Genomic DNA, 14423 nt, shown 5'->3' with positions numbered 1-14423 from the left:
CCATCTGTAACTTGGGGAGAAGAACAGTTCATAGGGTTATTGGTAAGGGCCGACGAGCTCATTGACAGGAAACGCTCCGCACACATAATAAACATGGATGCCACTATTATTGTCCATTCACAGCTTCCAGGCCCCACCGCGCTGTTATTTTCCAAAACGCATTTCCTTTCCTTGGCCACAGCTCGGCCCTTCGAGAGCAGCTGGGGCCGAGGGGGTGTGGCCACGGGCGTGGGTGGGGCGACACTGGCACCCACCCCTCAAGGCGGGTGGGCGGGGCGAAGCGGGGCGCCCTGGCGCGCGCGCGCGCGCGCGCGCGCGCGGCGGCCCCAGGTACGCGGACAAGATGGCGGCGGCAGCGGTCGACAGCGCGATGGAAGTGGTGCCGGCGCTGGCGGAGGAGGCCGCGCCTGAGGCAGCGGGCCTCAGCTGCCTCGTCAACCTGCCCGGCGAGGTGCTGGAGTACATCCTGTGCAGCGGCTCGCTGACGGCCGCCGACATCGGCCGCGTCTCCAGCACCTGCCGGCGGCTGCGCGAGCTGTGCCAGAGTAGCGGGAAGGTGTGGAAGGAGCAGTTCCGGGTGAGGTGAGCCCGCCGCCCATGCCTCCCGCGCCCCTTCTCTGCGCCCCCCGGGGCCCGGGCCTGGCCGCCCGGAGCCGCCACCTCCCTGCCCGCGCGCGGACCCCACCCCCGCATCCCACCCCCGGACCCCTTCCCGCGGACAGACAGACAAAGGCCTCCAGGCCGCCGGCCCCTCGGTCCACGCCAAGCGGACCCGCCGGTGTCCAGATTGCGCATTGGGAAGCGCCCAGCAGCCGGCCCCTCCATAAAGGATGACGACCGTGGTATCACGGCTAATCCATCATGCGCGCTTCTTTTGTGCCCGACTCTGTGCTAGAATGTTTACACGGACCGGGTGATGCAGTGCTGCTTACAGCCCTTTGAGGAAGCGGGCGCATCCTCCCCTGGCTGTTGGCTGAGAGCACAGATTTCGGTGTGGGACCCGGGATACAATCTGGCCCTGGCGTACTCGCCGTGCGACCTTGGGGGTAGCGACTTCCCTTTTTTGAACCTCATTCATCGACTTTAAACGGTGTTGATTAGACCTACCTTTTACTGTGGTGATTAGATGAGCTGAAGTATAGGGAGCACTTACGCAGGGCCCGGCTCTTCGGAGGCGCGCAATTAATGTTAACTGTGATTGTCATCACTATGATTGTTGTTGCTCCCACTGTCCGCATTTTATAAACGGGGAGTGGAAACACAGTATTCATACTGCTACGCCAAGGTCACGCCGTAAGCGAGTGCGTGCGTGCCGGGTGGAGATTTGAACTAGGTCCATCGCCAGGGCCCCTCTGGCCCGTAAACCCAACCGCTTTCCCTGTTTTCCAAGGCTGCCTTTGATTCGTGTTTGTCTGCCTTTGAGGCTCTCTTAAGCTGAGGGGGTGTTTCTCTCCTTGTAGGTGGCCTTCCCTTATGAAACACTACAGCCCCACCGACTACGTCAATTGGTTGGAGGAGTATAAAGTTCGGCAAAAAGCTGGGTTAGAGGCCCGGAAGATTGTAGCCTCCTTCTCAAAGAGGTTCTTTTCAGAGCACGTAAGGATCTGTTGATGGAGCTCTAAGCATTTGCGTGGTAGTGGTGTCTGCGTCTGGGTCTGTAGGCATGAGCTCATCCAGCTCTTTTTGCTATCTCCCTTTTCAGTGCTCTCACAATCCCTTCCTCACTTAGATGGCTGCAAGAGTCATTGTGTCCTTTTCCTGCTATCCAGCAACGTGAAGCCATTTGTCCCTGCCAGCTTTACTTTTCTAAAGCCAGAGAGAATGGGGGGAGAGGGGGAGGGAGAGGGAAGGAGGGACCCGCAGCGCAGCGATCAGCATTGTTTCTCTTTAATTGGGTTAAACATATATTTTGCAACCTCCACATGATTGGGGGTATTATCCATGATTAAACACTACAGATTTCACCCAGTTATTTTCCAGAAGCGTTGCCAAAATTAATATGGTTCTTCTCTCTGGCTTTGCAGGTTCTAACCAGTAGTGAACTGCATTATTTGTTAAGGTAACAGAGGATTAAGACATGTCTAAAATCAAGACATCCCTGTAAATCAAGAATTATTACTCCCTCAATTAAATCGTCTTGTATTCATTATCCCTGGAAAGTTATTTTGTTTGTTTGTTTTTTAATATTGCTGAAGTGCATGGGTTGGTTGGTTGGTTTCCCTTCCACAAAATCTCTCACAGAAGTTTCTGTATCGGGTCCTGATTCTTAACTTTTTGTAAATTCTGGAAAATAGTCCACGCTAATATTTTAAGTTTATTTCTGATCGGAGGTCTAGAAATGGAGCCAGTCTGATTTATTTTACTATCCTGGTTTACTAAAGATTAATTCCTATTTCTGATTTTAATTACTATTGCTTAATGGAGTTCATACGTTTCGGAATGTTTTCAAGGCTTTTCAAGTTTTGAAAGGGAAAATTTGAACTTTGGACAAATTTGAACTTGTTCCCCTATAGAGAATAAAACGAACTATTTCCTAGTGTAATTCATTTCTATAAATGTTTGTTCATGTTATAATGGTCAGAATTTATGTCCTACTTTGGATAAGCCATATGCTGGCTAAGAGCATTCATCATCACAGGTATTCCATTCTGGTTTCAATGTGTTTGCACATACATATATGTGGGTGCTGGATGTGTTTAATGCACTTGGACATGGGCTGCTAGTTTGCTGTCTCTACTTACAGTCCAGCTGGTTTTGTATGCATACTTAACAGCCTGTGCCTTTGTCTAATAATAATGCATTGTTGTGTTTTTTCCCCAGCTCCCTCTTTCCCTGTACCTCTGCTTGATTAGAAGCGTGGCAAGGACTTTGAACATAACAGGAGTATACTTAGGATTGATCTGTGGGTGGATGATTACTTTGGCTCAGGACCCTTGTATTCCTGTGTTCTCAACATGCACACAGGTTGACAAGAAATTTCCTGGCTACTTTCAAAAAGAAAAGTGGGAGAAGTAATAGAATTTTAAACCAAGGGGATCTTAAAACTCATTGGTACCACCACCTCAATTTACAGAGGAGAAACATGCCCAGTCGGTTAAGAGTTGCCCAAAGCACTGGACTTCTCTCCCTGGCCCTACACTCCTAGTTGAATACAACGTAGACTGCACAGAATAGTTACTGTGAATTAGGAGATTTTTGTATTTCTCGTCCTCATTTCAGAGCTATTTTTCTTCTCATTTCCGATGTAAGTTATCACTTTCAGAAATTCCAGTCTTTGAAAATATAATTCATTTCCAGCTAACAGTTATGATCTGAACAAATTATTGTTGCTCCACATGTTCCTTTGCACCTCTAGTGGGTGGGTGGTGCAGGATGGTGTGGGAGAGGTGTTACCACTTCCATAGAAGTGAGCAGCTTTGTTTGCAACTCAGATTTGTGTGTGAGAGTGACAACAACATTCTTACTCGTTACTGAGGCCTCTTTGTGTCTCTTCTTCATAGGTCCCTTGTAACGGTTTTAGTGACATTGAGAATCTTGAGGGACCAGAGATATTTTTTGAGGATGAACTGGTGTGTATCCTAAATATGGAAGGAAGGTAAGCTGTAGATTTATCAGGGATTTTGTTAGTTTGTTTGTGTGTTTTAATAATAACCCCAGAATTAATTGCTGTAATTTGTATGTGACTGAACTGTGGTCCATGTATTTCCAAATATTTCATGTTACATTCGTGTTGCCATAGTTATATTTTTGAAAAATTCCGTGTATATAAGGTAAATACACCAAGACAATTGATAGTTAAAGAAATGGTGCAAAAATCCTTTTGGGAGAATTAATATTTAGTCCTCCTATGGGTCAAATACTGTGCTCTGGGTACTTGTATCTGTATATCATTTGGGTAATACAGATTATCTTTTCTTTGTTGTCATCTCTTCATCTACTACCACCAAATTTGCCTGTCATGAGTTGAATTTAAAAAATTTAAAACATTTCTTACGTATGTCTTAATGTAGTGGATAATTTTTTCCTCTTTTACCATTTCTGAATTCTGGTGAGCAGCAATCTTACTCTGGCGATGAACATTATAGATATGTGGTTGAGCCTTTTTCTCTCCTGATTAAGAAGAATCCATTCTCTCTTGGTTGTTGCTTAAATTTTTTTATGCCTTATATTTTCTGCTGTGAAGGTTCATTTCCAGTTTACCTGAAAGATGACTTGGCTTCCAGCTTGTCTGGAAAAAGTTAAGCTTAACCTACGAAAAAGATTTTCTGCTCTAAAAGTTCTAGAAACTTTACTAGTGACGGAAGATAAGAGTGCTAGTTTAACATATTCCTTAAGAGAGATTATTGTGAAATGTCTCACAGACGGGGAGCAAGACATTTTTCTTGTTGTTTTCAAGGGGGTTTAGGAGAGAGAAATATCTATCAGTGGAACAGCTGTGGGGAGAGGTAAGATGTGTCACTATTCTAGGCCTTGGATGAGTTCTGATGCAGAGGTCATTTTTCTGTTTCTATTTTGGTTTATCTATAAATGAATTGAAGTGTGATCTAATAGTCAGTATTGTGCAGCCTTAAAAATAAAAGTCGACCTGGCTTTTTTACATACATACACATAAACTTTTAAATACATAAATATTATACATACTCAGTTTATTGGTTGTTTTGGGTTTGGTTTGATGTTTAGTGCAGACTTCTATTTTTTTTCTTATTTATGTTGTTTTTTCCCTTCCTTCTCCCTCCATTTGCACTGCCCTTCCCAGCCCCCACTCCCGTAATTTATGATGACAACCTAGGTTGTTGGCTTCCATGCTAATATGATATACATGCGGATGGAGGGGGATCGTCACTTTACAAAACTGAGATCAAATAATAGGTACTTTTCAATGTCTTTTTTTCCTCATTCAACATTGCCCCGTGGAAATCTATCCTAATCAACGGTAAAAATCAAATTCACTTTTGTTAATGGCTGCATACTGTTTTGTAGTATATACCATAACTTATTTAATCATCCCCCATTAATGGGTGACCACTTTCTTCGCCATTTTGTTACTATGGAGGGTGGTGTTCCTAGTGCTTTCATTTCTGAGTATTAGATTCCTGGGGATGGGTTTCCTAGGTCAGACTATAGAATGTTGTTTGAAAAACATAAGAGATAACATGTCCTTGAATAAGAAGACTTACCATCATGAAAATGTTGATTCTTCCAAAATTAATACATAAACTTAGTGCTTTTCCAGTTAGGGTCCAACAAGAGTTTTGGGAGGGGAGAGTTCTGTGTGTTTTGAATGGATAGTATTGTCATAAAACATACACAGAATAGTAAATTCACAGGAGCCAGAAAAAACAATTTTTAAATAATCACAATGGGAAACTTGCATCACTAGATATTAGAACATATTATGACACTACCTGTTATCAAACAATACAATATTTGAATAAAAATAGATAGCTACATCAGTGGCAAAGGATAATTCAAATTCATGTCTCAGCATAACAGATAATTTAATACATGTAAACTCAGAGGGGAGAAGATGGGTTATTTAATGAATGGTATTGGATATAACTGAATATCCATCTGGAAGAAAGTAAAACTTGTATCATATACAAAAATTAAATTCCAAGAGATTAAACAACCTAAAATTTAAAACTGTCACAATGAAAATCCTTCAAGAAAATAGGAGACTTCATGTACAATCTGGGGATACCTCCTTAACCAAGACTGGTAATGCAAAAGCAATAAAAAAAATAACGACAAATGATTTTGCAATTAAACAAATAGACTTGTATGACCAAAGAAACCATAAACAAAGTCAATAGAATCCTTAAAATTTCTAAAAAGAAATTGAAAAATGTACAAAGGATAAGAGGACAACATTCTCAGAAGAGCAAGTCCAAGTGGCTGGCAGTCAAGTAAAAAGACCTTTAAGTTCACTCTTCGAAGAAATGTTAAATAACAATGAAATATTGCATTTTTCCTTATCAGATTGGTAAAAAAAAAATATATAGACTAAATATGCACAGCCACTAAAAGTGTGTATCGTTATAGTCTTCTTAGAAATTATCGTAAGTATGTTACCCTTTGGCCTAACAAGTATTTTGAACCTAAAACGGGGTTGTTTTTTAATAATAAGGAATACTCTCATGTTTGTAAGTATTTGGGGATGACGGTTTTCATGAAGGACCCTCTTTGTATTCATTCCTGGCAAATGCTTGTTGTTTGGATATGGAAAGCATAGGAAGGAAGAAGGGTAGTTGGTGCTAAGGCACCAGTCCCTGGGTATTTAAAAACAGTTTACATTTATGGTGTTCTATGTGGTCTGAAAAGAAGAGTACATCCTACAAATAAAGATTTGAAGCAACATATTAAAAGGGCATACACTATATCTGGGAATATTGACCCAGAATGACCAGCACTGAGACATATTTCAGTAAAACTACTAGATTTTAAAGACAGAAAAGTCCTTTGAGGATCCAGGCAAAAAAGACAAAGCCACTTATAAGGGAGAACAAATCAGAAATCATTAAACTTTTCAACAGCAGTACTCTCTGCCAGAGAAAAAAAAGAGTAACACATTTAAGATACCCAAGGATGGAAAATGTCAGCCAAGTATTTTTATATCCAGCCAAACTGACTTCCAAGTGTAAGGGCTGTGGAAAAACTCATCCACTTGAAAGAACTCAGGGACTTCTTAGCCCTACCTGAAAAATATGCTAGAAAATGAGCTTCAGACAACCAAAATAACTAAAGAGACCCTGATGCAAGAACTAGTGGTGAACATTAAATACATATTTACTTGTAGAATTAAATCCAAGTGACAGGTGATAGGGGAAAAAGTATTGTATGTGATGGCTGTAAGCCCTCACAGTGTAGATACAACACAGCTGTCCAGAAGAAATGAGCAGAGGACGGGGGAGATCGTGAACAAAATATTTAGGTGTTTTCAGGAATCATCAAGGTGATAAGAATATTGGTCTTGTTATTCTGAGGCTGGTGTGTGTGTGTGTATAAAAGAGAGCGAGGTAGAATAAAGCAAATGAGTGGTTACGTGGTATTCTAATTCATCACTGGTATCCTGAAGAAGCAGGATTCTCCTGGAGGAAGAAAAGATATAGACACAAAATAGAAGAAGGTAAAAACTGTATAGTTCTGAATTTGAATTAGATGTGTCAGTATGAATTCATGAGATATTTTATGTTTAAATACGTGTAGGTATATGTGTGTGTGTGTGTGTGTGTGGGTACACACCCTTATACACTAGACTTCGTATCTGCCCACTGAAAAGGTCTAGAAACAATAACCAACCTAGTAGAAATGATCATCCCTAGCACTCAGATTGTGGTCTTCATACTACTCCCCGTCAAAAGCAGCCAGGGTGTTTGGAGAAACGCCTGATTCTAGGTCCAGAGCAGGAAATGTAAAAGATGACCCTGGAAGCATCTGGGAAGCCTAGAACCAGGTAGCGGGAAAAGTAACAATAGTTCATGTCAGAAGTATTCAGGGGCCAACGTGAAGAGGCTTCCTTTGGCCAAAGATGTAGCGATTTGAGCATCAGTGTGGACAGTAACTAGAATGGGTGGAAATACAGCAAATATGTTTAGCTCCATGAGTTCATAATAATACTTAACAACAACTAATTGGTCACCTTTGGAGGATAATAACAACCCAAATTATTATTTTGGAAAACGATAAAGGGAAAGAAGTGAATATTTACCCTGCCTTTTCCTACATACTATGCCACTGGGGGACCAAATAGTAGATGAGGGGAAATTATTCTTTATAGAAGTATTCCAGCTAATAATTAAAAGGGATGGCTGCGTTAGAACATCACTTTATGGCCTCTAATGAATTAACAGACCTGGGCCTTTGAGTAGCAATGGCTGCTGACATCACAGAAAGAGACAACCAAGGCATGATTGCCTCCTTATGGAACTCACTACCGCCTATGAAGTCGTCTTGCCAAGTAAATGGGATCTGAATCTGATCAAGCCTCTACGTCCAATTTACAGGAATTTAGAAGACAGAAGAACATGTTATGCTACACCATGTGGATGCAGTCAACAAATGCCAGACTATGGGAAAGTACAGGTCAAACAACCAGGTTTCTTCAACAAATAAAATACAAGGGGAAAAAAGATGAAGGGGGATCCTGTGAATTAAGAGACTTAAAAGCATGTAAACAGACTAGTCTGGAGTGTTTAGGGATACACATTTGCAAAAACTCTAGAGAAAAGCAAGGTAGTGATGACCATTGAGGTGTGGTTGTGATCATTGTCATGGGGGGAGGAGAGGGCCCATGGGGAGCTTCTGGGTTTTCTGCAAAGTTCTATTTCCTGGCCTAAGTGGTGGATACAAGGGTGTTTCCCTTATAATAATTCATTAGGCTATTCGTTTGTTTCATGTGATTTTCTAGATTGGTATACTTTACAGCTCAAAGGTTAAAAAGCTAGTAAAACCTAGGTCTGCTCATTTTCACTTACTCCCTGAAGATTGGAGAGTCCTTTATTTATGAAGCCAGGCCAATAAGTTAATCATTGATTGTCTCCCTCCTACTTCCCATAATCCCTGTGCATATTTGGGAGATCTGATGAAGAGTTTCAATCATTCAGCAAGTATTTATTGAGCATCTGCTGTGTGTCAGACACCATTCTAGGAGCTGAGGATACAGCAGTGAGCAATGCTTAAAAAAAAAAAAAAAAAAAAACCTTGCCTTCATGGAGCTCACAGTCTAGTGGAGAAGAGAGATGCTTAACAAAGTTAAGATACTAATTATATTAGAAAATGAGAAGTGCTATAGAGAAATATTAACCAGGGGAGAGGGTAAGGGAACGATGGGGGGGGGGTACAATTTTAAATAGAATGGTGGGAGAAAGCCTTACTCAGAGCGACATTTCAGTCAAAACCTGCAAGGAGATGAGGGCACAGATTGCAGATCCCCAGGGAAGGAATGTTCTAGTCATGAGGAATTGAGTGCTAAGGCCTAAGGTGAACTCCAGCCAGGTGTGAGGAAGGAATGGCCGGGAAACCAGCATTGCTGGCGGCTGGACTGGGTGGGGAGGGTGATACAGGAACTGAGGGCAGACAGGTAACGGGACGAGAGTTTAAAGGACCTTTTAGGTCATCATTAGGACTTGGGCTTTTATATACTTTGATCGAGGTGGAAAACCATTGGAGAATTTGGGGCAGAGGATTTTTGTGCTGTGACTTAACATGTCACCTGGCGCCCTCTGGCCGCCATGTCGAATGTAGACTGTGAGGGGCAAGGATCAAAGCAGGAAGCTGCTATGATGCAGACAAAAGAGGGCGGTGGTTTAGATGCGTTTCTGATATATTTTGACGATAGGACTAAGAGCATAGGTGGATGGATTGAATATGGCTGTGAGAGAAAGCAAGGAGTCAAGGATGGCTCCGAGGGTGTCCTAACTGGATGGTGGAGTTGCCTTTATCTGAGATGGGCATGACTCTAGGAGGGGAAGAAAGTTAAGGTCTCATCAGATACTGAAGTGGGATGTGGTTGTAGCAGTTGGATATACAGGTGTGGAGTTTAGGGGAAAAACCTGTTCTGGAGAATAAATTGGGGGGTGTCAGTATGGATGGTGTCTGAAACCTTGAGACTGGATGAGATGGCAGTGAGTGTAGAAGGAGAAAGGCAGCAGCCCAAGGTCCGAGCGGCCAGAAAGCTTCCAAATGCCTTTCTCCTGTCTCCTGAGACTCACCCAGCTCCCCTGACTTTTCAGGTTTCTCTTTCATTTCCTGTTAGTAAATCTGAAGCCAAATGGATAACTGTTTCTTGAATTTCAGCACAGCTAATTTAGTGTTAAATTACAAATGCCAAACCCTAAATTGTGCTGTCTGCTTCCATGATGAGTACTATATGCTTGTGAGCCAATTATACTTTTCTTGTTAAGTAGACTCTTAACGTGGTATGAGTAGTGTGAAGTAAAAAAATGGATAATTGAGAATTTTAATATCTTAATTCTATTGACTCATTGCTTGTTTGTTTGTTTATTTGTTTTTTCCAGAAAAGCTTTGACCTGGAAATACTACGCCAAAAAAATTCTTTATTACCTACGACAACAGAAAATTTTAAATAATCTTAAGGCTTTTCTTCAGCAGCCTGATGACTATGAATCATATCTTGAAGGTGAGACTTCAACACTGATATTTTGATAGGCAGCTGAGTTGTCCTTAAGAGCAGCAGTGAAAGTGGCCCTGATGGAAAAGCAGTGGAAAAGTAAACCGTGCTACATGGGCCTCTGGAGGTTGGGTTGTATGGTCTGATCAATTAGGTGGGCAGAACGATTAAATTCAGAGCTAAGATCTGGTCAAAATCTTTAGCTTCAGCTAAAGAGACAGTGTTTATAAGGATGCACCATCGGGCTTCCCTGGTGGCGCAGTGGTTAAGAATCCGCCTGCCAATGCAGGAGACAAGGGTTCGAGCCCTGGTCTGGGAAGATCCCACATGCTGCGGAGCAGCTAAGCCCGTGCACCACACCTACTGAGCCTGCGCTCTAGAGCCCGTGAGCCACAACTACTGAAGCCCACGCGCCTACAGCCCGTGCTCTGCAACAAGAGAAGCCACCACAATGAGAAGCCCGCGCACCGCAACAAAGAGTAGTCCCCACTCGCCGCTACTAGAGAAAGCCTGTGCACAGCAACAAAGACCCAATGCAGCCATAAATAAATAAATAAATAAGTTTAAAGATGCATCATCGGTTCAAAGCATGAGGCTGACATTTTAGCTAATGAGGTTAATTCCCCGTCTCTCTAAGCTTTGAAACCTCACTTCAAATCAGAAATAAATGTGTCCAGTTTTGTCTCCATGTGACCTCGAGCAAATCCCTTAACCTCTCTGGTTGGAGTTTAATGAGGACAAAATGTTCTTGCATGTCAGTGAGTCTCATTGTCCATAATGAGAACTGAGTGGAAAGAAGTCCAGTGGACAGGCAAGATGAAGGGAAGAACTTTCTGTTCCTACTGAGTTGAGCAAGAACAAAATGTGACTTCATTTTTTAAAAACTATTTTAAATTCCTAGCATATTACACAAACACTCCCACAAATTATGGTTATGAAATACAGATACGACTCTTCCTTCACTTTCATTCCCTACTCCCAGCGACTTACCCAATTCATTGATTCTTTTTCCTTTCCAGCGTTTCTCATAGTCGTGTCTCCGTTCTGTTCTTGGTCTCACGCAGGCTGTTGCCACCTCTCCCAGCAGCAGCTTTCTAAGTAATACTTGCTTTCGTGGGCATCACCCCCTCCTGCTCTCCAGTCAGCCGGCGTGCAGTGCTGGCCTAGTCCGAAACCCAGCCTTTTCAGCACTCCATGTGAGCCTGCGACGTGGCCAGCTGATTTCCTTTTTGAAATTAAATCTCTGCCTGCTTTCAGTGCCCTCCATAATTCAGTCAGGCCTTTCCCCATCACTCTCTAACATGTCCCGTTTGCTCCAGCCAGGCCACTATCCTCACTGGCGCCATACACATACACCTGGCTTCACTTCCTCATTCGTGGTATCCCTCTTCCTTAGGATTCCCTCCGAAATCCTACTCACCCTCCAAGTTCATTTCAGGTTTCACTTGCATGAAGTTTCCCTGATACCTGCAACACTTGCAGATTTTACTGCCTCAGACCTACAGTAGCAGTGGCTAGTAAACCCTGTCCATCCTCTCTGTTTCCTGTGTGTACAGGTTGTTTCTTTAATAGTCACTGTGTTTCTTGTGTTCCTTGTCCTCCACAGTGTGTAGTGCAGATTCTTATTGATTGATCTTGTTGATTATACCATCCAGAAGGACATGAAGTATCTGCTTCAGTTCATTAAAATAAAATACCTCACCACCCTGGAATCTTCACATATGCATCCCGGAGTTAAGAGGCATCTTCTGTTTATTCCACAGTCAGGAATAACTTGACACGCTTTATTTATGAAACCAATTACTTCTCTTTCATCTTTCAAATATTAAGTAATATTATAATTTTCAGCAGCTCATTCACATCAGTGCTGTGGACATTGGGTAGCTGTTGAAGGTTTTTAACTAGTTGAGTGAATAGAAATTGGCTCCAGGGTTTTGATCCTTGGTGACCAACTAGAACCATCTGACGCCGTTGATGAAGGCTGAGAAGCAGCAGTCAGATAGAACAGGCTGCGGAGCTGTGCAGCATAAAGCCCTTCAGCCGACAGGTGGGGAACTGAGTCCCGAGGAGACCCAGGAGCCATTCCCTGGCTGGTGGCAGAACTGGGGCTGGTGTCCAGGTCTCTTGATACCCACTGGGGTGTAAGTAGGGGATCCAGGTCCTGAGCTGGTTTGAGACCTCTTGAATTTAAAGTGACTCTACAGCTTCCCGAGTGAAAACGTCCTATAGCAGATGAGCAGGTTAGCCCACTGGGTCTCGGGTTAAAAAGTAACCTAAGGTGGTGAAGAGTAGTGATTTTTGAGAGACAGTATCTCTGGTGTGCTCTGTACAACTTATTAGCTGTGGGTTTCCTGAGTGTAACTATTTAATTTCAAAGTCCAGTTATCTCCAAAGTCCATTTACTGGCTCACCTTTCAGAGGAATAATTTGTTGAAATGGTATATCTGACATTGAGGGCTTTCAACTATTTCTTTTTAAGTCTCAATGAACTGTCTTATAAGTTTTCAGAGTTGTTGGATTTTGAACTATAAGGAAATTAGGGACAGAGAAGTAGCTTGAAAAGATCTCCTTTATGGTATTTATTTCTCTTCCTAGTAGACTGTGGAGATACGGCATGTATCACACAGTTCTTTTGAGTCCATGACCTCTGAGAGAGTTTTGGTATATTAAAAAAATAATAACGAAATGTAATCTTCTTTGTTGTAAGAATGTTGCTCCTTCTCAGTGTATTAGCAGCAGCCAGACCTGACATCCGAGATAGGAACCACATGGAGGAGTGGTGTAAAGAGCTGTGGCCCCAGGAGTCTGGGGTGAATGACCACTGATGAGAAAAGGTACAAGTAGGAATTTATTCAGTAATTCTTGTTCATTTCAGGTGCAGTGTATATTGACCAGTACTGCAATCCTCTCTCCGACATCAGCCTCAGAGACATTCAGGCCCAGATTGACAGCATCGTGGAGCTTGTTTGCAAAACCCTCCGGGGCATAAATAGTCGCCACCCCAGCTTGGCCTTCAAGGCAGGTGTGGAACTGCTTTGGATACAGCTGTATTTGCAAAAGAAAACGTAGAGTAATTGATTAATTTGGGGAATTCTGCAGTGCATTCCCATTGTGTCCCAAAAAATCGACTGATGATACAACCACATGTTCACCTGGATGATGTAAAAGACCTCAAATACGTATTGTCTTTTCCACCCTGGGTTGGTAACACCTGATGTATATTCTTAGGACATTGCCAGTGTCTGCATGTTAAAGGTTATTTGGGACACTGGTCACAACGTTATTTGTGCTTGTGTCCTCAGAGTAGGTCTCTGTATTTCAGGTGAATCCTCCATGATAATGGAAATAGAACTCCAGAGCCAGGTGCTGGATGCCATGAACTACGTCCTTTATGACCAACTGAAGTTCAAGGGGAACCGAATGGATTACTATAATGCCCTAAACTTATATATGCACCAGGTAAATATGTGTATGATAGAAAATATAATAATTATATATATATTAAGCTTATCTCTGATAAACTGTACAGTTACTGAGGGCAAGTAATAGATTTTGTTCATCTCTCAGTGCCCGGTGAAACTCATTTTTGCCTCTGCTGTGAGGATATTGCTGTGGCTTTTACCTGCTTCATCACAGAGCATCCTCTGAAAACCCTTGAAGTAAATTCCTGACTAGAAATAGGACTTCTCTGACTCAGTGTGATCAGTTTGCATCTTGTGAACACTAAACTATGAAACTAACCTTTTTGCACTGGCTTCCTGGAAGACTGGAGGAAATACATGACCAGCTACGTCATTGATGCTTGTTTTTTATTTGCTTCCTACTTGTCTCTGTTTTCGTATCTGTTCTGTTGCTCTCTATGAGACTTGTATTTTCTTTTGTCATATCTTACACACGTTATCTGAAATGGCCTTACGTTCTTCCTAGAAGAAGGAGGGCCTAAATCACAGGTCTGCACACTTTTTCTATGAAGGGCCAGACAGTGATTCTCCTTGGCTCTGCAGGCCACGTACCCTCTGTCCTAACCACTCGGTTCTGCCATGGTCAAGCGAAAGAAGGCACAAACCATACAGAAACAAAGGCATGTGGCTGTGTTCCAGTAGAATGTCGTATGTGGACATGGACATATGAATTTCATATAGTTCTCATGTTTCATGAAATAGTATTCTTTTGACTTTTTTAAACATTAAGAAATATTAAAACTCTTCTTATGCAAGCCATCCAAAAACAGTTGGTGTGCCCGATTTGGCCCATGGACTGTAGTCCGAGAGCCCTGATCTAAGTAAATGAAATA

The 14423-nt window shown here is 42.5% G+C and overlaps 1 protein-coding gene across 4 annotated transcripts in view; it reads left to right on the top strand.

The window, feature by feature from the left end:
* Positions 1-326: 326 nt before the first annotated feature.
* FBXO21 (F-box protein 21) overlaps positions 327-14423 on the top strand; it is a 47093-nt gene continuing 32996 nt past the window's right edge. For all 4 annotated transcript variants that reach the window (XR_014326709.1, XM_082853515.1, XM_082853513.1 and 1 more), the window contains exons 1-6: positions 327-582; positions 1461-1596; positions 3501-3595; positions 10017-10138; positions 13005-13151; positions 13452-13588. Coding sequence is in view for 3 of the 4 variants with exons in the window: in XM_082853515.1 (XP_082709641.1) it covers positions 344-582; positions 1461-1596; positions 3501-3595; positions 10017-10138; positions 13005-13151; positions 13452-13588 (876 nt within the window). In the remaining variant the exon portion in view is untranslated. The remainder of the gene's footprint in view (positions 583-1460; positions 1597-3500; positions 3596-10016; positions 10139-13004; positions 13152-13451; positions 13589-14423) is intronic.

Source organism: Leucopleurus acutus (assembly GCF_964270905.1).
Source record: "Leucopleurus acutus genome assembly, chromosome: 13".
Lineage (NCBI taxonomy): Eukaryota > Metazoa > Chordata > Mammalia > Artiodactyla > Delphinidae > Leucopleurus > Leucopleurus acutus.
Note: the sequence above shows the minus strand (reverse complement) of the source record. Positions and strands in the feature narration are given on the sequence as shown.